Source organism: Saimiri boliviensis, chromosome 20, assembly GCF_048565385.1.
Source record: "Saimiri boliviensis isolate mSaiBol1 chromosome 20, mSaiBol1.pri, whole genome shotgun sequence".
Classification (NCBI taxonomy): Eukaryota; Metazoa; Chordata; class Mammalia; order Primates; family Cebidae; genus Saimiri; species Saimiri boliviensis.
This window is the reverse complement of record NC_133468.1, coordinates 31,259,431-31,280,264: the sequence shown is the minus strand read 5'-3', so window position 1 is coordinate 31,280,264 and position 20,834 is coordinate 31,259,431. Positions and strand designations below refer to the sequence as shown.

General features: G+C 46.0%; 1 protein-coding gene across 2 annotated transcripts in view; it reads right to left on the bottom strand.

Annotated features, from left to right (window-relative positions):
• The window catches only part of STAG3 (STAG3 cohesin complex component), a 43,633-nt gene that overhangs the window by 12,864 nt on the left and 9,935 nt on the right, over window positions 1–20,834 (bottom strand). For both annotated transcript variants that reach the window (XM_074390527.1, XM_074390528.1), the window contains exons 5-29: window positions 18,175–18,271; window positions 15,887–15,963; window positions 15,396–15,600; window positions 14,493–14,644; window positions 10,122–10,195; window positions 8,120–8,243; window positions 7,525–7,623; window positions 7,239–7,318; window positions 6,821–6,928; window positions 6,468–6,582; window positions 5,796–5,901; window positions 5,519–5,622; window positions 4,851–4,943; window positions 4,634–4,723; window positions 4,201–4,401; window positions 4,010–4,080; window positions 3,818–3,905; window positions 3,287–3,367; window positions 3,112–3,204; window positions 2,814–2,982; window positions 2,564–2,700; window positions 1,394–1,495; window positions 750–898; window positions 405–533; window positions 155–312 (exon numbers count right to left, since the gene is read on the bottom strand). In XM_074390527.1, the coding sequence (XP_074246628.1) occupies window positions 155–312; window positions 405–533; window positions 750–898; window positions 1,394–1,495; window positions 2,564–2,700; window positions 2,814–2,982; window positions 3,112–3,204; window positions 3,287–3,367; window positions 3,818–3,905; window positions 4,010–4,080; window positions 4,201–4,401; window positions 4,634–4,723; window positions 4,851–4,943; window positions 5,519–5,622; window positions 5,796–5,901; window positions 6,468–6,582; window positions 6,821–6,928; window positions 7,239–7,318; window positions 7,525–7,623; window positions 8,120–8,243; window positions 10,122–10,195; window positions 14,493–14,644; window positions 15,396–15,600; window positions 15,887–15,963; window positions 18,175–18,271 (2,902 nt within the window). The remainder of the gene's footprint in view (window positions 1–154; window positions 313–404; window positions 534–749; window positions 899–1,393; window positions 1,496–2,563; window positions 2,701–2,813; window positions 2,983–3,111; window positions 3,205–3,286; window positions 3,368–3,817; window positions 3,906–4,009; window positions 4,081–4,200; window positions 4,402–4,633; window positions 4,724–4,850; window positions 4,944–5,518; window positions 5,623–5,795; window positions 5,902–6,467; window positions 6,583–6,820; window positions 6,929–7,238; window positions 7,319–7,524; window positions 7,624–8,119; window positions 8,244–10,121; window positions 10,196–14,492; window positions 14,645–15,395; window positions 15,601–15,886; window positions 15,964–18,174; window positions 18,272–20,834) is intronic.

The following is a 20,834-nucleotide window of genomic DNA, read 5'->3' as shown; positions in this document are numbered from 1 at the left end:
CTGACACCCAGGCTGGAGAGCAGTGGTGCAATCTTGGCTCACTGCAGAGAGCAGATGCTCAATGAAATATTTGACAAAGTAAGTCTGAAGGCAGCTGAAGACCATCTGCACTTAACCATGCTGGGCACTCCCATACCCACACACAGCACCCTACCTTCAACGCGCCTCTTCTTGGAGCGAGGGAGGACCTGAGGGCTGGTCTCTGCTGTGTTCTCCACAGGGCTGAGGGAGTGGCAGTAGGCAGTGACTGGGCCCCAGGGATGGCCAGGTGCCTGGGAGATGTGCTTCAGGCACTTTTCTAAGTAGGACAGTCTAAGAAAGAGGTGGAATGAAAATACTGAAGGGGCCACTGGGCCTCAGCAAACCCTTCCCTAATCCACATCTCTATTGACCCACCAACTTACAGCAGCTGTTTGTCCTGATGGAAAAGTCGGGGGGAAAACTCTGAAAGGAGCTCCAGGAAGGCCAGATTTGGGGGCTGATCAGAGGAGCCAGCTGGAGGAAGCTCAGACAAGGAGAACTTGATGCCTTCCCTTGGGTGGGCAGAATTCCTTCAGGAAGAAAGTCTCTTCCCACTTCCCTCCCAGGGCCAAGATACCCCATCCAAATGCACCCTCACCCTGTCCCCAGCTTCTCTCCAAAGGCATATCCACCACTAACATGACTGCCATGCCTTGACACACACACCCTTCCTCCAAGACCTCCCTCCTAACCCTCCCTGGACATAGCCTCCACTCAATACTTCCTACTTGTGTAGTATGACCACAAGATCACGGTTCTGCAGCTGCTGGGGTCCAAAGCTCAAGGCAAATCTCCGGGCCAGGTCCCTCATCTCAATGAAGGCAGGAAGCTCATTCAGTCCCTGTGGCCCATGCTCCTGCAGCAGTTCTGTGTACAGCTGTGTCCAGGAGACATGGTGCATGTGGAAAAGGGAGAAACATGGCAGAAACAGAGAAGTCCAGCATTCCCTTCTCTACTCAGAAATTCCAAAGGCCTTGGGACACCACCTACTACTTTTACTTTCTTTCCTTCTAGGGAATTCCCAATCACTGACCCCTGCAGCAGACAAAGTGCATCACCCCTACTCTGAAACATTAAATAAAAACGTCTATAGTAACTGAAGGAGGCTGAGAAAGAACAGTCTGAAAAATAGGAATTCCCTATCACTTCCTTGTTGGTTTTCCAGTGTCCTGATAGTTACTTTTGATGGGGTTGCCCAGTCAGTTAAAAAAAATACGTTCCAAGGGTCTACTAGGAATGAAGGAACCTATCATGTAAAGTTGAGTCAAAAGAAAAGTTATTGCTCCGCAGGATCTTACATTCGGAATGGCTAAGTGTAGACAGAGACTTGTGGACAACAGGGAGGGCATGTCCTCAAGGCAGAAGGGCATACCTGCTTGAGGCTCAGCAGCAGGATTCTGGAACAATGACTTCGGTCAATCTGTCTTGCTCTAGTTAATGTTTCCTTGATAATGTCACCATAGTCATTGTAGAACTGAGGAAAGAGTGAGGAAGGTAATGTCTGACTGGTGGAAAAGACCATTTTGCTACTTCTTTCATATCCCTAATCATGACTCTCTCCCAAAGTGCCTTAGGTAGCAAACATAAACCGAAGCATAAAATAATTCAGACTAGACTTCATCTCTAATAAACAGGTGCAAAGCCCAAAAGAAATTAGAGTTTTGGTAAATAATGAAACAGGTTGGGCACGGTGACTCTCGCCTGTAAGCCCAGCACTTTCAGATCCCAAGGTGGATGGATCACAAGGTCAGGAAATGGAGACTATCCTGGCCAACATGGTGAAACTCCATCTCTACTAAAAATATAAAAACTAGCTGAGCATGGCAGTGTATGCCTGTAGTCCTAGCTACTTGAAAGGTTGAGGCAGGAGAACCACTTGAACCTAGGAGGCAGAGGTTGCAGGCAGCCGAGATTGTGCCACTGCACTCGAGTCTGACGACAGAGCTAGCTTCCATCTCAAAAATAATAGTAATAATGAAACAAACACTTCCCCAAGCCCAAGCCTTGGAGAGGTAAGCCTGACAGTGCCCTGTCACACAGCACTGACCTTCACTATTTGTCTCTCCCCAACTACAATGGAAGCTCCACCAAATAGGAGCTTGTGTTTTGTTCATTGCTGTGGCCTTAGCTCCTGGAATGGTGTTTGGCACATAGCAGGTGCTCGATAAGCATAAATCAATACTGATGGGTTGGGAAAACTGGAGCACACATCTAGGTATCTTGTGGGAACTGATGCCTCTTTTATTCTTTTTTCCTTCTTATGTTATCATTCCATAGACTGGGGTCAGAAAAGTAAGTATTTCTGGACAGGAAGAATAAGCTATTTCCCCTCCAGTGAATTTCTTCACAGCTTTTTCTCCATAATTATTTACGATTAAGTCTTTTTTCTTTGTCCCTTTATTCTGAACTCCCAGTGCCTTTCCCTCCTACTTCTCTTTTAAGCCTGATACCAACAGATACCCCCCACCTGTAGTGCTATCGTGTTTGAAGTCATGACTGTGCTCCACTTGCTCTCTTCTATTTCTGTAGGGCCTTGCTGTACCTTGTTGTAGTGTTTGAAAACATCTGAGGCTGCGTCCATCTCCAGTACTCCATAAAGCAACAGCTTACAGAACCCGGCCAAGAGGCGGCGCCGCTGGTGTAGGCGCTCTATCTGTAAATGATCCTCCTGGGAATTACCTGGTTCACATGGAAGGCAGAAGAAAATCACAGACTTAGGTCTCCTGCCCTGTATTCCAGAACCACACCCAAGCCCCAGCCCTTACTGAGCCCCAGGTATAGAGTCACTGCACCACTGCCCAAGTCTCCTGGCTGAATGAAGACATGGTCCATGAGGAAGCTGGCTAGCTCAGACTGGAGGGTAGCTTCAGGAAAAAAGACAAGTGGCCTAAGGAAATCACGGCCCCCGACAATCATCTGAGGGCTAAAGATGAGAAGCAGATCACTTAATAAGACAAAAGCCTGTAGGGATAAAAGAAAGGATGCTTAAAAGACAGAATGTTTCCCAAGGTAGAAAAGACACTGTCAATTTCTCCTTGGAATGGGGACAGAAGCACTCGCCTTCTTGCTCCCACTTGAGTCAATGCTCACCTGCTCCCGGATCTCAGTATCCACATCTGAGAGGCAACTCTGGCAGAGTTCACAGAAGGCCACCATTCTTTCCCTCAAACTCGACAGCTGCTTCTGTGGGCACAGTGACTTGAGGGGGAAGAATGAAGACATAGGCTCCTCTGTTCCCATTTCCCCTTCTAAGACCCACACTCACCTGGGAAGCATCTGATTTAGAAATGTGGGTTAGTGTCCACAGAATGGAAAAATAGACAAGAGTCAAGGCTGGCAGGATAACCTGTAACAACAAAGTGTTTGAAAAATGAGGTTTGGGTCAGGAGGGGGAGAGACAGATAGGCAGACACAGCAGTGAAGAGGAGAGAAAATGAGTAAGGGGAGACCCAATTCCTTCTGGTGGAAAATGAATGATATTCTGGACAATCTTCAGAGGCTTCTATATGAGGTAGAAATGTCTCTACTCCCTAATTTACTCTATGTCTCCTAGAATCCCTCAATGTTATCTTCGGCTTCCAGGAAATCCAAGAAGATAGTTGTGTTTAGACAATGGAAGTAGAGTCTACCCTCTAAGAGAGGAATGTAAGGGATGACCCCCACCTGATCTTCCTCACTTTGTCCACTCCACACCCTGGGTCTTGACCCACCTGGTGGCCACCTGGGACATAGGTCCTTAAAAACTAGTTCCCCAGCCCCCAACCCATCTCCAGCCTTCTGCAGGTTCTTCATTCACCTGGTGAGGAACCTCTCCTGTGTCCACAGCCTTCTGCAGCAGTTGGCAACATGGCTCATAGAGCTCCCAGCGAGTCAGGTCATGAGCGCTTTGTGGGAGAGAGGGGAACGTTATACTGGAAAAAGAACAGAGTGAACCAACTCCACAGACACCAGTAAAAATGGGATGGGGAAGACAAGGAAAGCCACTCACTTGTAGAAGGCAGAAAGGCGTTTCAGAGTGGTTGCCAGGTTATATACCTCATCCTCATCTAGGAAGGATGACTGAGGAAGAAAGAAGATCCACAATAGCATTTCTCCCAGAACTCATCTGTCCACGTCCCCTATCTTGCAGCCCCTCCCACCCTTGTTTGGGGTGTCCCATTGTCTAGCCCCAGCTCCTACCTGCGGCAGCTCTTCAAGCTCCTGCTGGAAGCGGTCAGTTAGTAGATCTACTAGTTGGCTGCGGGCAAAGTCCGCCCGGCTGAAGAAAGTGAATTCGGGATTACAGAGCAAGTAGAGGGCATGTGCCCCAGCCTCAAGCACTGCTGGCTCTGTGTGCTTCACCACCACCTCCTGGAGTTGCTTCAGGAGCAGCTCCAGGTGCTGAGAAGAAAAGGCAGAAGATGGTGTGCTGTGGGGGTGGGAGGAGGAAAACTCTTCTGGAGGGAAGTGAAATGGGGTTAAAAGCATTAAACTTCAAGGATAAGATGCCTAAGAAAGAAAAGGCTTGCCAATTTTTCTGGAACCCAAGTTCTTGGGGAAAAAAAGATACTGGCAACAGAACCCTTTGGCCCCAGCAGGTGAGCAGCAAGTTATAAGAAATCTATCTCCCTACCTTCTCCAGGCGCCCAGTGCAGTAGATGCGGAGGTCAAAGCAGCTGAGAAGCTGGAGCAGGGGAGTGACTTTCTCTGCATCAGCTGAGAACTGTGATGATTGACAGGAGGCCTCCTTATGAGCTGACACATTGGTAATTCCTACTGCCACCCCTCCTCATAGAGGCTGCTTCCTTTCCCTGCTCATGGGGTGATGTTCAGTGGAAAGGCAGCGGTACCTTAGCCAGGAGCTGGGGCAGCAGGGGGATGAGGTGCTCAGTCAGCTTTACTCTGTCATCAGCTTGGGTCTTGCGTTCCTTAGAGGTTAAGCCCTGGAATGAGAGTCACTTGGGGGTGGAGGAGGTGTGGAGAAACACTGGTCTGGGGGTATGTGCAGTCCTCCTCCCCATGATCTTATCTGCCTGGAAGGAAAAGAGAACTTGGCAGCTCCCATCAGATTTTTCTGCAAACGAAAAATTCTTTAAAGGGTAGAAGGAGGCTGGGCACAGTGGCGCATGCCTGTAATCCAAGCATTTTGGGACACCGAGGTGGGTAGATCACGAAGTCAGGAGGTCAGGACCAGACTGGCCAACATGGTAAAACCCCATCTCTACTAAAAAACACAAAAATTAGCTGGGCATGGCAGCTCGTGCCTGTAATCCCAGCTACTTGGGAGGCTGAGGTATAAGAATTGCTTGAACTGGGACCCTGGAGGCAGAGGTTGCAGTGAGCCAAGATCGCACTACTGCACTCCAGCCTAGGCTACAGAGCAAGATTCCATCTCAAAAAAAAAAAAAAAAAAAAAAAGGTAGAAGGAGCACCCTAACCCCAGCCTGGAGAATAAGGATGTACAATGCCTATCACGATTGAGTACTGCTGACCTACCAAATCCACCCTCACGCCATACCTTCCTCCCAGTGACCCGCCCCACAGGCGGATGCCCCTCTGAAGCTTGCCGGGCACTGGACACAAGGATTTCTATCAGTGTGCTCTCTTGCACATCACCCAGGTCTGGAGTGGCAGGAGGATAAAAAACATAGAATCAAAGATTAGCCACCTTCCAACTCCAAGTTCCCCCAACCCTATGCCACCGTTGCTGCCTTGTACAAGTCAGGCCGGCAATCTCTCCCGGTTTCACCCTAGGAGGTGAAAGGTTCCTGTCCCTGGCTCCATGTGGCACCCACTTTGGTCCTTCTCCAGCAGCAGGCTTGTCAGACTCTCCCAGTCCTTCAGCTGAGCACCTGCACAGTCCCACAGGCTGTCTACTAAGTAAGCAGCATGGTCATGGAGCTGTGGAAGGAGGTGCATGGGGAGATAGTGATGACATGTTAAAATACCTAGAAAGTGGTTACTGATTAAATATTGCTTTCCTTCCCATAGTGTCCACCTCCATCCTTCTCCACTTTTTTTTTTCTTTTCCGAGAGAGTCTCTCTGTCATCCAGGTTGGAGTGCAGTAGTACATCTAGGCTCTCTGCAACCTCCACCTCCCGGGTACAAGCCTCCTGAGTAGCTGTAATTAGAGGTGCGCAACACCATGCCCGGCTTATTTTTGTATTTTTAGTAGAGATGGTTTCATCATGTTGGTCAGGCTGGTCTTGAACTCCTGACCTTGTGATTTGCCCGCCTTGGCCACCCAAAGTGCTGAGATTACAGTTGTGAGCCACCGCGCCCGGCCTTTTTTTTTTTGTAGAGACAGAGTCCCACTATGTTCCCAGACTGGTCTCAAACTCCTGGGCTCAAAGGATCCTCCCACCTCAGCCTCCCAAAGTGCTGGGCTTACAGGCCTGAGCCACCAAGCCCAGCCCACTTATAGGTCCTATGCACAACAGCCAGACTTCATCTCTGCATATGTCACCTCACTCTCCACAAAGAAGGACAGCAGAAGCTGGAAAAAAGTCCTCTGGGCGCCTGGGCTCTGGCGTCGCTCTCTTCCACCTATTGTTCTTATTCCGCACTCAGGGTAGAAGAGCCTGGTGGAATGGACACAAGGAAAGGGCTCAGCATGGGAGGAAACAAGGAATGTAATGACCACAGAGGGAAGAGATGGCCCAAGGAGATGATAAAGGAATAGGAGGTGCAGAGCTAAGGAAAGCCCCAAGGAGCTGAGAGAGAAAAGGAGAGATGGGGAGGCCTTACACAGAGCAGCAGCAGACGGGGAGAGAAACTGAGAGGGTGGTGTTAAAGAAACATAAAAGGAGCCCCACTCACTTCCAGTACAGAAATTCACCCGCAGCAGAGGCCAGGGCTCGATTAGAGGCATACACAATGGGGTAGATGCTCTCGCAGTCCGTATCTGTCAGCACCCCTTCCATGTTCCTGCCCACAGAAAAGCAGAAAGAGTGTGTGAATAGGGACACTGTCTTCTGGCACAACCAAAGCTAGAAACAAAAAGGCAAAAGCAACAAGGACATAACTCACAAAAAAATTCTAAATGGAGAGTGGAAGACAGAGGAGTATGGGGAGTTAGAGAAGACAGAAAGATTCCCCCCTTGAGATCCTGCAACTCAGGAATGGCCTCAGTCGTTCAACCTACATAGACAGAAGAGTCAGCTGTGACAGGTGGAAGAAAAGGACCCTAGAAGGGCAAAGGTCTGAGACATTTGCCTCCCCTCTTCCCAAGACTCACTTAAGTATAAGTATCAGTAAGCTGACGGCCTCCACTGCCACATCGTACTCTCTGTCCATGACCATAGAAACCATCCGGTCCTGCAGAAAGGAAGTCACTCAGTATCTCATTACACCCATTCCAAACATTCTGTTCTCTTAGAATCAGAGATTCTTAAAGAGAGGGCCTATGTAGAGGCAGATGCTGGGATAGCAAAGACATCTTAGAGCCTGCGGGATGAAAAGCTACAAGGTGGGGAAACAGGAACACAACAAAGAACCAAGTCAAGGAGCACCACCCATTTCACCTTGAAGCGGCTGGTGAAGAGCTCCAAGCGTGTGGTCAGGTCCCGGTTGCCATACAGCCCTTTCAGGGCCTTCAGACACTTCAGACGGACTTCCCGGTGCTGGTGAGGAGGGAAAACCAGGAAAATGGAAACAGGACTGACCACCCTCTACTTGTTCCTACTAAGCCTCCAGACTCCCCTCTCTGATCCCTCTTTCTAGCTTGGGTGTCCCCTATACTGAGGACTCTGAGATGTCAGAAACAATTAACAGCTGTCTTCTTACTTAAAAAACAAAAGGATCACAGCAGGACTCATAATGAGAAGGACCCTTTGGCTGCCCCCTTAGCACCTGCACTACCATCCATCAGTAACTCTCTTCCATAGTAAAGTCTCTCTCCCTGTACCTCATGTTTTGAGGCATTTCATCTCCTGGATATGTCTCTCTCTACCTTATCCTACCCTCCCCAGTGCTAGGGGAGTTTCAAGGTTCAGTGCCTTGATGGGTTAATCATTGCTCACTATGTAAATTATCTGTGGCAGGACCAGAAAAAGGTGAAGGGTCCTAGGACAGGAAAAAGATGAGGGAAACGAAAAAGGAGACTGGATCAAATCCCACCTTATCATGCAGAGTCCAACCAATATATTTTAAATAGCTGTCAGTGAGGAAAGAAGTACTGTAGCTTTGCATCCAACACCCAATTTCCTCGATGCAGATAGCACGGATCTCAGGAAGGACATCTCTAAACACAGACAGATAAATTGACTCTTATAGCCACCCTCTCTCCAAACTCACTTTCCATCCTACCAGATAACTCCCTCTCATGGAAGAATTTATTTTCTTGAAATGCCATGTACCCCCTGCCTTTTTTTTTTTTAAACAGAATCTCGCTCCATCACCAGGCTGGAGTGCAGTGGTGTGATCTTGGCTCACTGCAACCTCCAATTCTCACGTTCAAGCAATTCTCCTGCCTCAGCGTCCCGAGTAGCTGGGATTACAGGCACACGCCACCACGCCCAGCTAATTTTTTTGTATTTAGTAGAGATGGGGTTTCACCATGTTGGCCAGAATGGTTTCAATCTCCTGACCTTGTGATCTGCCCACCTTGGCCTCCCAAAGTGTTGGGATTACAGGCGTGAGCCATTGTGCCTGGCCATGCCTTTCACTTCTTCCTCCCGATGTAAATATTTTGTGTACATATATATATGTATACATACACACACATATATATGTATATATGTATATATGTGTGTATATACATGTATATATATGTGTGTATATATACTATATGTGTATATATATATAGTAAAATACATGTAAATATTTTCTTTTCTTTATTTTTAAGGGATGGGGTCTCTTGCTATGTTGCCCAAGCTGGCCTTGAACTCCTGGGTTCAAGTCATCTTCCGACTTTGGCCTCTCAAGTAGCTGTAACTACAAAAATGTGCCACACCCAGTTAGTAAATATTTTCTTTCTGTAACCAACCCATAAAATAGTTAAACACGACGGGGGGCTGTGGCTCACATCTGTAATCCCAGCACTTTGAGAGGCCAAAGCGGGCAGATTAGGAGGTCAGCAGTTCAAGACCAGTCTGGTCAACACAGTGAAACCCTGTCTCTACTAAAATTACAAACAATTAGCCAGGTGTGGTGGTGTGCACCTGTAATCCCAGCTACTCAGGAGGCTGAGGCAGGAAAATTGGATGAACCCGGGAGGTGGAGGTTGCAGTGAGCCCAGGTCGTGCCATTGTACTCCAGCCTGGGCAACAGTGTGAGATTCTGTCTCAAAAAAGATTTAAAAAAAAAAAAGGTAAAAAACCACTCCACCTGTTGCCCAGGTTAGAGGTTTTGTTTTTTTTTTTTTTTTCTGACCATTTCACTTTGTTTCGCTCTTGTTGCCCAGGCTGGAGTGCAATGGTACAACCTTGGCTCACCACAAGCTCCGCCTCCTGAATTCAAGCGATTCTCCTGCCTCAGCCTCCCAAGTAGCTGCAATTACAGGCATGCACCACCACACTGGGTTAATTTTGTATTTTCAGTAGAAACGGGGTTTCTCCATGTTGGTCAGGCTGGTCTTGAACTCCCAACCTCAGGTGATCTGCCCACCTCGGCCTCCCAGAGTGCTGGGATTACGGGCATGAGCCACCATGCCCAGTCTACAGATACTCTTTTTAATTTAACTTGATCAGGTCTCTAAATAACATAAAACTTCCATGCCCTTCACACAGTGAAACAAAACACTGGGCCAAGAAAAGACTTACCAGGCTGCATAAATCCCTTAGAAAAGCCCCGCCTTTCAGTTCTCTGCTTTTATCCTCCAGACCACAGCCCCAGAAAGACGAGGAGCTGGGGCAGATCTGGGGCAAAGTTGGAGCAGGAAAATATTCAGCAATGCCGCCTCCTCTTACTTTCTCCCAGAAACACTAACAAGATCCTTTGTAGGTGGGGATAAACTAAACCTCACCAATTGGAAACAAGTGTTAAAGAGTTTTTGCTCCAGCCACATTAATTCTGGGACTAACCAAATAACTAAGGGTTTGAGGGTGGGGGACCCTGTTCATGTCCTCAGATTCCATAACCAAGGGCCAGCTGCTTCAATGAGAGAAGCCCATTAGCTCACCTGTACCGATGAACAAAGACACCCCTGAAAAGGGCATTCATCATCCCTTCAATCTCCTCTTGATGCTCCTGGAGCTGGAGAACATGGAGGAATGGGTTAATCTCTCTTGCACCCTAACAAGCATAAGGCCATGAAGATATAGAAAAAGTACAACTTCTACCTACTTCCTGTTTATTACAGGATACTGTGAACCCCTGGCATCCTATGCTCCCTTTTAAATCTTCTAATTCTGAAAGAAGCTGTATAGTCAACTAATGCCTCAAAGATTTCTGTTTAGTAAAAGTAATATCCCCTCTGCATGTGGTTATTCTGACTATTCAGAAGCCCTAGCTGGTATTATACAGGCATATCACGCTTTACTGTACTTTTGCTTTATTGCCTTGCAGACACTGTGGTTTTGTTTTTCTTTTTTTTTCAACAAATTAAAGGTGTGTGACAACCTGGCATTAAGCATACCTATCAGTGCCATTTTTCTAACAGCATATCCTCACCTTGTGTCCCTGTGACACGTTTTAGTAATACTCACAATATTTCAAACTTTTTCATTATGTTATCTGTTATGGTGATCTGTGATCAGTAATAGTTAACGCTACTTTTTTTTTTCATGACACAGGGTCTCACTCTGTCACCCAGGCTGAAGTAAAGTGGTATGACCATGGCTCATGGCAGCCTTCACCTCCTGGACTCAAGTGATCTTCCTGCCTCAGCCTCCCAAGTAGCTAGCAGTACAGGTGCATGCCACCACATGTGGCTAGTTAAAACAAATTTTTTTTTTTCCCCTATGTTTGCCCAGTCTGTTCTTGAAGTCCTGGGCTCAAGCAATCCTCCCAAAGTGCTGGGACCACAGGCATGGGCCACCACAGCCAGCCTGATGTTATTACTGTAACTGTTTTGGGGTCGCCATAATATTGCAAACTTAACAAATGTTGTCTGTGTATTTACTACTCTACCAACAGTTTCCCTGTCTATCTCTCCTCAGGCCTCCCTATTCCTTGAGGCACAAAAATATTGTAATTAGGCTAATTAACAACTCTCTTAAGTGTTCAAATGAAAGGAAGAGTTACATGTCTCTCACTTGATATCAAAAGCCAGAAATGATTAAGCTTAGAAGCCGGGCCCAGTGGCTCACACTTGCCAAGGCAGGCAAATCACTTGAGGTCAGTTAGAGACCAGCCTGACCAACATGTTGAAACCCCACCTCTACTAAAAATAGAAAATTAGCTGGGCACGGTGCCTATAATCCCAGCTACTCAGGAGGCTGAGGCAGGAGAATCACTTGAACCTGGGAGGCAGAGGTTTCCGTGAACGAAGATCATGCCACTGCACTCTAGCCTGGGCAACAGAGTGAGACTCTGTCTCAAAAAAAAAAAATTAAGTTTAGTGAGAAAGCATGTTGAAAACCAAGACAGGCCAATAACAAGGCCTCTTGTGTCAAACAGACAAGCTGTAAATGCAAAAGAAAAATTCTTGAAAGAAATTAAAAATGCTGCACTGGGCACGGTGGCTCAAGCCTGTAATCCCAGCACTTTGGGAGGCCAAGGCGGGTGGATCACGAGGTCAAGAGATCGAGACCATCCTGGTCAACATGGTGAAACCCCATCTCTACTAAAAATACAAAAAATTAGCTGGGCAATGGTGGCACGTGCCTGTAATTACCCAGCTACTCAGGAGGCTGAGGCAGGAGAATTGCCTGAACCCAGGAGGCGGAGGTTGCGGTGAGCCGAGATTGCACCATTGCACTCCAGCCTGGGTAACAAGAGCGAAACTCCGTCTCAAAAAAAAAAAAAAGGAAATTAAAAATGCGACTCCAGCGAACACAGAAAGGGTAAGAAAGTGAAAGTCTTATTGCTGATACAAAGACAGTTTTAGCTGTCAGAATAGAAGATCAAACCAACGACAACATTCCCTTTGGCCAAAGCCCAATCCAGATCAGTGTCTCAGCTGTCTTCCATTCTATGAAGGCTGAGCAAAGTTAAGGAAGCCATAGAAGAAAAGTTTGAAGCTAGAAGTTAGTTCATGAGGTTTAAGAAAAGAAGCTATCTCCATAACATAAAAGTACAAGATGAAGCACCAAATATTGCTAGAGAAGCAACAAGTTATCAACAAAATCTAGTTAAGATCATTGATGAAAGTGGATACATTAAACAACAAACTTTTAACGTGGACAAAACTGCCTCATATTGGAAAATGCCATGTAGGACTTTTACAGCTATTGAGGAAAACCCAATGCCTGGCTTCAAAGCTTCAAAGGATGGTCTAACTCCCTATTAGGGCCTAATGCAGTTGGTGACTTTAAGCTGAAGCCAATACTTAAATTTACCATTTTAAAAATCCTAAAGCCTGGTGGGGCACAGTGGTTCATGCCTGTAATCCTACACTCTGGGAGCTTGAGGTAGGCGGATCATGAGGTCAGGAGAAGGAGACCAACCTGGCTAACACAGTGAAACCCCGTCTCTACTAAAAATACAAAAAAATTAGCCAAGTGTGGTGGTGAGCACCTGTAGTTCCGGCTACTCAGGAGGCTGAGGCAGGAGAATCACTTAAGCCATGGAGGTAGAGGTTGCAGTGAGCCAAGATTGTGCCACTGCACTCCAGCCTGGTGACAGAGTGAGACTCCGTCTCAAAAAATAAAAAGAAAGAAAGAAAAAGAAAATATTGGGGAGGAAGAAATTAAGGATACAATGGGGGAATTATAATGATAACTGATTAAGCAAGAGCCCAGAGAAGTTAAAAAAAAAAAAAAAAAAAAAAGGTAAAGAAACAAAAGATTCGGCAGGGTGAGAGGTGGCTCACGCCTGTAATCCCAGCACTTTGGTAGGCCAAAGCAGGCAGATTACCTGAGGTTGGGAGTTTGAGACCAGCGTGACCAACATGGAGAAACCCAGTCTCTACTAAATATACAGAATTAGCCGGGCATGATGGCACATGCCTGTACTTCCAGCTATCCGAGAGGCTGAGGCAGAAGTATCACTTGAACTCAGGAGGCAGAGGTTGCAATGAGCTGAGATTGTGAGATTGTGGCCATTGCACTCCAGGATGGGCAACAAGAGCAAACTCAATCTCAAAAAAAAAAAGAAAGAAAGAAAAGAAAAAGAAAGATGCACACTAGTGTACATTATTTCAAATCTGGGATAGATCTGTTAATACACATAAGCTTTCAAGATCAACCTGACAATGAAAAATAACAAGAGAATGAGGGAAGTATAAAATTTCCTTCTCTAATGATTTAGAACGGAAGAGATCTTTTGTGAGGGCTGGAAAAACAGCCAAATAATATGGTCACACATGGTGAGTCCTGCCAACCTCATAGGAAGGGTCTTAGACACTAACAGAGAGTGAGGTGAAAACATCAGTAGTGTTAGTCTTATGACAGACGCATCTGATTAAAAATTTTATCAGTGTAAAAGATTTTGTTATGGCTTATGCCCTCCAGTGGTCATCTTTAAGTTTAAAAGGAAACAAAACAAGTATCTACTATGTGCCAAGCAAGGCAATTTACTCATCATCTCATTTATTCTCCACAAAAAGGTGAGATTATTCCTTTCTTTTTTCTTTTTTCTTTTTTTGAGACAGAGTTTCGCTCTTGTTACCCAGGCTGGAGTGCAATGGCACGATCTCGGCTCACCGCAACCTCCACCTCCTGGGTTCAGACAATTCTCCTGCCTCAGCCTCCTGAGTAGCTGGGATTACAGGCACACACCACCATGCCCAGCCAATTTTTTGTATTTTTTTTTAGTAGAGACGGGGTTTCACCATGTTGACCAGCATGGTCTCGATCTCTTGACCTCGTGATCCACCCGCCTTGGCCTCCCAAAGTGCTGGGATTACAGGCTTGAGCCACCGTGCCCGGCCCCTTTTTTTTTTTTTTTTTTTTTCTTAAGAAAACTGAAGAGACATTACATAAGGCTATTGAGCTAGTGACTAAATGGAACAGAATTTAAAGCCAGGAGTTCACTGGAAGGCCTGTGCTCTTTCCATTCCTTGAAAACTTGGCTTCCCTTGTCAATGGCTGGCTTTCGGTACTCCTGTGGTCATCTGCACAATGTACACTTGACAAGTAGGTCAAAACTTAATTCCCTGCATGACAGGCAGGTATGGCACTTAAACACTTCTGACAGTAAGTGCAGACAAAGAAAAACTGAGCAAAAGGAGAATTATAGAGAACTCTAAACTAGACATGATTTATTGAGCCCACAACCCAGAAAGAAGATGAGCTTGCAATGGTCCCTTAGAGGATGGGTCTATGAAACTATTGCCAGAGTCCATTATTCACGATCTTGAAAGAATGCCCATGGCTTGATAAGGGGGTCCATGGCAAAAGTGGGTGGAAGTTGGGAGAAAGGGAAGGAAAAAGCAGGGAACACGCCTCACTTCTTTGCGTTTCTCCAACAGGCTCTCCAGCCGCTCAGGTGCCCTCTGCCCTGGTCCCTTGTTTCGTTCAGCCTCATACTGACGCTGATTGTTATCCTGGTGCAGACTCAGTTGGAGGGCAACTCTTACCAGGGAGGTCATCAATTTCATGGCTTTGAGTAAGACAAAAGAGATAAATAAATCATTACTTAGGTCAGAAGAGAGAGGATGGGTACAAGAAAAAAATAGTAAGGAAAGAATGGCAATAAAAATGAGAAGCCAGAGCAGAGTGACCCTAAAATTCTAAGACTGCCTGTCCTGGAGTGGATTGTTCCCTCTAATTCCTGTGGTCTTTTTTTTTTTTTTTTAATGGAGTTTAGCTCGTTGCCCAGGCTGGAGTGCAATGGCGTGATCTCGGCTCACCACAACCTCCTCCTTCCAGGTTCAAGCAATTCTCCTGCTTCAGCCTCCCGAGTAGCTGGGATTACAGGCATGCACCACCACACCCACTAATTTTGCATTTTTAGCAGAGACGGGATTTCTCCATGTTGGTCAGGCTGGTCTCGAACTCCCAGCCTCAGGTAATCTGCTGACCTCAGGTGATCCGCCTGCCTTGGCAGGGATCCCAAAGTGCTGGGATTACAGGTGTAAGCCACCATGCCTAGCCCACTCTTGTGGTCTTCTTTTAACCTTCAGCATATCCCCAGTGGTGAGCTCTGACAAAAATATTAAGCCTGGCAATTGTTGCTGTGATCTACCTCTTCTCAAAATACCACTAGTGAGAAACTGGATTGAAGAAAGAGGCATGGCCTTGAAGTGAAGAGTCAAGATGCAGTTAGGAAAGAAGAGACCCTGAACCAGAGAACAGAGGAAAGTCCTATAAATCCCCAGGAGAATGTCCACCGAGTAAAAACCAGTGCTCACCAGCCAGGGTGCTAGTGTGACGGAAGGCGCGGACTTGTGAGTCTGAGAGGCCAGTGAGCAGGGAAATGAGATTGTCCATAGGGAAACCATCATAGAGAAGGCTGTACTGGCACTGACAGACCAAAGTCCTCATAAACTCACAGAAGCTGCCCTGGAACTTCTTCCAGGATGGACCTGGAGCTGTCAGAGGATAGTCCCCTGAGTCCTAAAAAAGGACATATGGAAAGGATGGGAAAGTTATTACTAGGTCCATGAAGTCATAGGGGCTTGGATGTCAAAACCCAACAGTCTAGTAAAAATATCTCTCTATTACACCTAATTTCCTGATATTCTCCCCAATTTGAGAGGCATATTCAGATCTCTTTTAGTTCCAAGAGACTGAACTCCTCCTTCTAAAAGCTACCTTATTTCACAGAATCAAAAAGAAGGGGATAATAGGCATCACGTTTTGAAATAAAAAGAGTAAGAGGATCCTGGTTGTCTTCTTCCACCTCATTAAACTGCTCTGTTAGGTGCTGGATGATCTCTGAGTTGGACATCTTCTTGAACATCTCAGTGGTCACGGTGCCTAAAGAATGATGGATATGAGGTGCTTACAAGGAAAATAACAGGACACTGTGATCATTTACATATATACCTGAAGATGAGGAAGGGAACATACCACAGTTAGGTGGGGAATCAGAGGACCTGAATCCTAGTCAACAGTCTGCCACCATCCAGCTATGTATCTGCTATAAGGTAATCTCTCTAAAAACCCAAAGGAAGGGAGCCATGGGTCATGGTGCAGACATGGCCAAGTCCAAGAACCACACCTCACATAACCAGGCTGAAAATAGCACAGAAATGGCATCAAGAAACCCTGATCACAAAGATACAAATCTCTTAAGGGGATGGACCCCAAGTTCCTGAGGAATATGCACTTTGCCAAGAAGCACAACAAGAAGGGCCCAAAGAAAATGCAGGCCAACAATGGCAAGGCCATGAGTACACATGCCAAGGCCATCAAGGCCCTTGTAATGCCCAAGGAAGTTAAGCCCACTTGCCTACACTACTCATCCCAAGTTTGGAAGCATGTTTGTGCCCACATTGCCAAGGGGCTCAGGGTGTGCCAGCCCAAGGCCAAGGATCAAATGAAGGCCCAGGCTGCAGCTCCAGCTTCAGTTCTAGCTCAGGCTCCCAAAGGTACCCAGGCCCGTACAGTCTTCAGAGTAGAGATCTCTGCCTGCCAATGTGAGGACAGAGGACTAGTGTCCTCCTGCACTATCTGTACAAAATAAACCCAAGGCAGGATTTGCTTTAAAAAAGAAAAAAAAAGAAAAAAGAAAGAAAGGACTTAAGCAGTCAAAAACTGTGCTTAAAAAAAAAAAAAAAAGGCCGAGAACAGTGGCTCATGCCTGTAATTCCAGCATTTTGGGAAACCAAGGCAGGTGGATCACCTGAGGTCAGGAGTTCACAACCAGACCGGTGAAACCCCGTCTCTACTAAAAATACAAAAATCAGCTGGGTGTGGTAGCACACATCTGTAATCCCAGCTACTTGGGAGGCTAAGGCACGAGAATTGCTTAAACCCAGGATGTGGAGGTTGCTGTGAGCTGAGACTATGCCACTGCACTCCAACCTGGGCAACAGAATGAGACTCTGTCTCAAACAAACAAACAAACAAACAAAAAAACAAAAAACAAAGAGAGCAATAAAACTAAGCCAGATGCTGACTTCTTATATAATATAATCTGACTGAGACCGTCTGTCCCAATAAATTAAGCCATGACATTAAGAATTCTGAGGGTACCATAGCTACAGAGGAGAAATATGGGCAAAGTAGCTGGGAAATAAAGAGTAATAAAATAGCCGGGCGCGGTGGCTCAAGCCTGTAATCCCAGCACTTTGGGAGGCCGAGGCGGGTGGATCACGAGGTCAAGAGATCGAGACCATCCTGGCCAACATGGTGAAACCCCGTCTCTACTAAAAATACAAAAAATTAGCTGGGCATGGTAGCGCGTGCCTGTAATCCCAGCTACTCAGGAGGCTGAGGCAGGAGAATTGCCTGAACCCAGGAGGCGGAGGCTGCGGTGAGCCGAGATCGCGCCATTGCACTCCAGCCTGGGTAACAAGAGCGAAACTCCGTCTCAAAAAAAAAAAAAAAAAAAAAAAAAAAAAAAAAAAAAAAGAGTAATAAAATAAGAGATTATTGCATCTAGAAAGGCTAAAGGGTGTCTTCAAATTTGTGTCATCACATAAGCATAATTAGTTCTTTTTCCCCAAAGTGTCTTGCCTCCAAATCAACATGGATCCCTACTGGATCACTGGCCATATTTATCAATAAAAAATTTAGTTAAATAAGTGAAACTTTTCTTTTTTTTTTTTTGGAGACAGTTTGGCTCTGTCACCCAGGCTGGAATGCAGTGGTGCTATCTCAGTTCACTGTACCCTCTACCTCCCGGGTTCAAGCAATTCTCATGCCTCAGCCTCCTGAGTATCTGGACTACAGTCCCAATCCACCATACCCAGGTAATTTTTCCTATCTTAGTAGGGGTTTCGCCATGTTGCCCAGGCTGGTCTTAAACTCCTGATCTCAAGTGATCCAGCCACTCTGGCTTCCCAAAGTGCTGGGATTATAGGTGTGAACCCCAGTGCCCAGCCTAAATAAGTAAAATTTTTCTAATGCTTTACCGTCTTCCTTTACATAGGAAATGTCTAATCCTACTTATCTAAATAGAGAAAGAATTTCATAACATAGGACAAAAGGCTGGGAATTAGAAAGGAGAAGCAGTTTCTTCACCTTTACATCCGCAAGATCGGGTGAAAAAGTTAACGAGCTCCAGAAATCCTGCATCCTGGTCTTGCTTGTAGCTATCCAGCCACTCGTCTACCAAAGACTAGGAAAAAAATATATAGATGACTTCTTTCCTGGCAATATGACAGAATAGAAATCCTGTATGATCTTCCTAGTTGATGCATCTAAACTTCTTTTTTTTTTTTTTTTCATAATTTTAAAGTTTACTTAAAAAATGTAAAGAACTCCCAATATTTAAGAGGTAAAGAAAATAGCATATTGGTTTATGTGTTTATTTTATTTTCCAAGTAATATTGATTAAAAATATTTATACATCTACTTTTTAAGTCCACAGTTCAGCACTCTTATTTGTATGGCTTTAAAAGTTATAGCACAAGATCTTTACATTAAGGATCAGGGAAAATATTCCATTCAAAACAAAGCCTGATAGGGCTGGGTGCGGTGGCTCACGCCTATAATCCCAGCACTTTGGATCCCAGCAGGTGGATCACGAGGTCAAAAGATCGAGACCATCCTGGTCAACAAGGTGAAACCCTATCTCTACTAAAAATACAAAAATTAGCTGGGCACGGTGGCACACGCCTGTAGTCCCAGCTACCCGGGAGGCTGAGGCAGGAGAATTGCTTAAACCCAGGAGGTGGAGGTTGCGGTGAGCCAAGATCGTGCCATTGCACTCCAGTCTGGGTAACAACAGCGAAACTCCGTCTCAAAAAAAAAAAAAAAAAAGCCTGATAATTACATACATGTCTTTCTCTGTACTTTATTTTAAATACATTAATTTTTAAATGAGATGCATCTAAACATCTATAAAACATTTAAAACATCTTTCACAACATACTGGTGAACTAGAATGAAAAGTAAAATTTAATGTAGGCCAAAAATCAGGTGTAGGTAGCAAACCTAGGAAGTAAGCAAACTGACTTCTGCCCTAAGGGTTTCATTAAACCCTGGGGACCCTGACTTTGTATCCAGATGGCTGCATGGAGTGCAGAGCACAGGTGGTAGAGCCTAAGCTCTTTCCAAGACGAGTAGTCGAAGAAAAAGCACCTAAATAAAGCTAGAGTCCTACAAAGAGTCACATCCTCAAGGAAGGGAGTTTGAACACTAAACCTACAGGGCAGACGAAGACAGCAAGTTATGACCTGAGGGTGCAGTGGAAGGAAAAAAAATTCCTCCTTGAGAATTCATAACCATAGTTAGCCCTAAGATCTGGATTTGCAGTCAAGATCCACTCTACATAAATGATCAAAGTAATCTTTCTCTTTCTTTCTTCCTTCCTTCTCTCTCTCTCTCTCTCTCTCTCTTTCTTTTTTGAGATAGAGTCTCACTCTGTAGCCCAAGCAGGAGTGCAGTGATGCAATCTCAGCCCACTACAACCTCTACCTCCCAGGTTCATGCTTCAGCCTCCTGAGTAGCTGGGATTACAGGTGTGCGCCACTGCACCTGACTAATGGCTAATTTTTGAATTTTCAGCAGAGATGGGGTTTCACCATATTAGCCAGTCTGGCCTCAAACTCCTGACCTCAAGTGAGGTCCGCCTCAGCCTCCCAAAATGCTGGGATTACAGGCATGAGCCACTACATCCAGCCCAGAATAATCTTAATCAGGTAATTAAAAGTGATTCAGTCTGGGAGCAGTAACCCAAGTAAAGCAAAACCCATGTTGCCCAGGCTGGTCTACCAAAAATAGGAAAACTAGTTAGGCATGGTGGCACATGCCTATAGTCCCAGCTATGAGAGTGAGTGAGGTTGGGAGGATCACCTGAACCCTGGGAGGTTGAACCAGCAGGGAGCTGTGACAGCACCACTGCACTCGTCTAGAAAGAATTGAGACCCTCTCTCAAAATAAAATAATTTTTTAAAAAAGTGATTCTAGAATGTTCCTAGGCCCCCAGGCAACTGCCAGAAGCAAAAGCAGGTTTCTCTCTTAAAAACCCACCTTTGGCCGGGCGCGGTGGCTCAAGCCTGTAATCCCAGCACTTTGGGAGGCCGAGGCGGGTGGATCACGAGGTCAAGAGATCGAGACCATCCTGGTCAACATAATGAAACCTCGTCTCTACTAAAAATACAAAAAATTAGCTGGGCATGGTGGCATGTGCCTGTAATCCCAGCTACTCAGGAGGCTGAGGCAGGAGAATTGCCTGAACCCAGGAGGCGGAGGTTGCGGTGAGCCAAGATCGCACCATTGCACTCCAGCCTGGGTAACAAGAGCGAAACTCTGTCTCAAAAAAAAACAAAAAAAACAAAAAAAAAAAACCACCTTTGGCCGGGCGCGGTGGCTCACGCCTGTAATCCCAGCACTTTGGGAGGCCGAGGCGGGTGGATCATGAGGTCAAGAGATCGAGATCATCCTGGTCAACATGGTGAAACCCCATCTCTACTAAAAACAAAAAAAAATTAGCTGGGCATGGTGGCGCGTGTCTGTAATTCCAGCTTCAGGAGACTGAGGCAGGCGAATTGCCTGAACCCAGGAGGCGGAGGTTGCGGTGAGCCGAGATCGCGCCATTGCACTCCAGCCTGGGTAATAAGAGCGAAACTCCATCTCAAAAACAAACAAACAAACAAAAAAAAAACCACCTTTGCTGGCCAACTTCGGTGGCTCACGCCTATAATCCCAGCACTTTGGGAGGCCAAGGCAAGCGGATC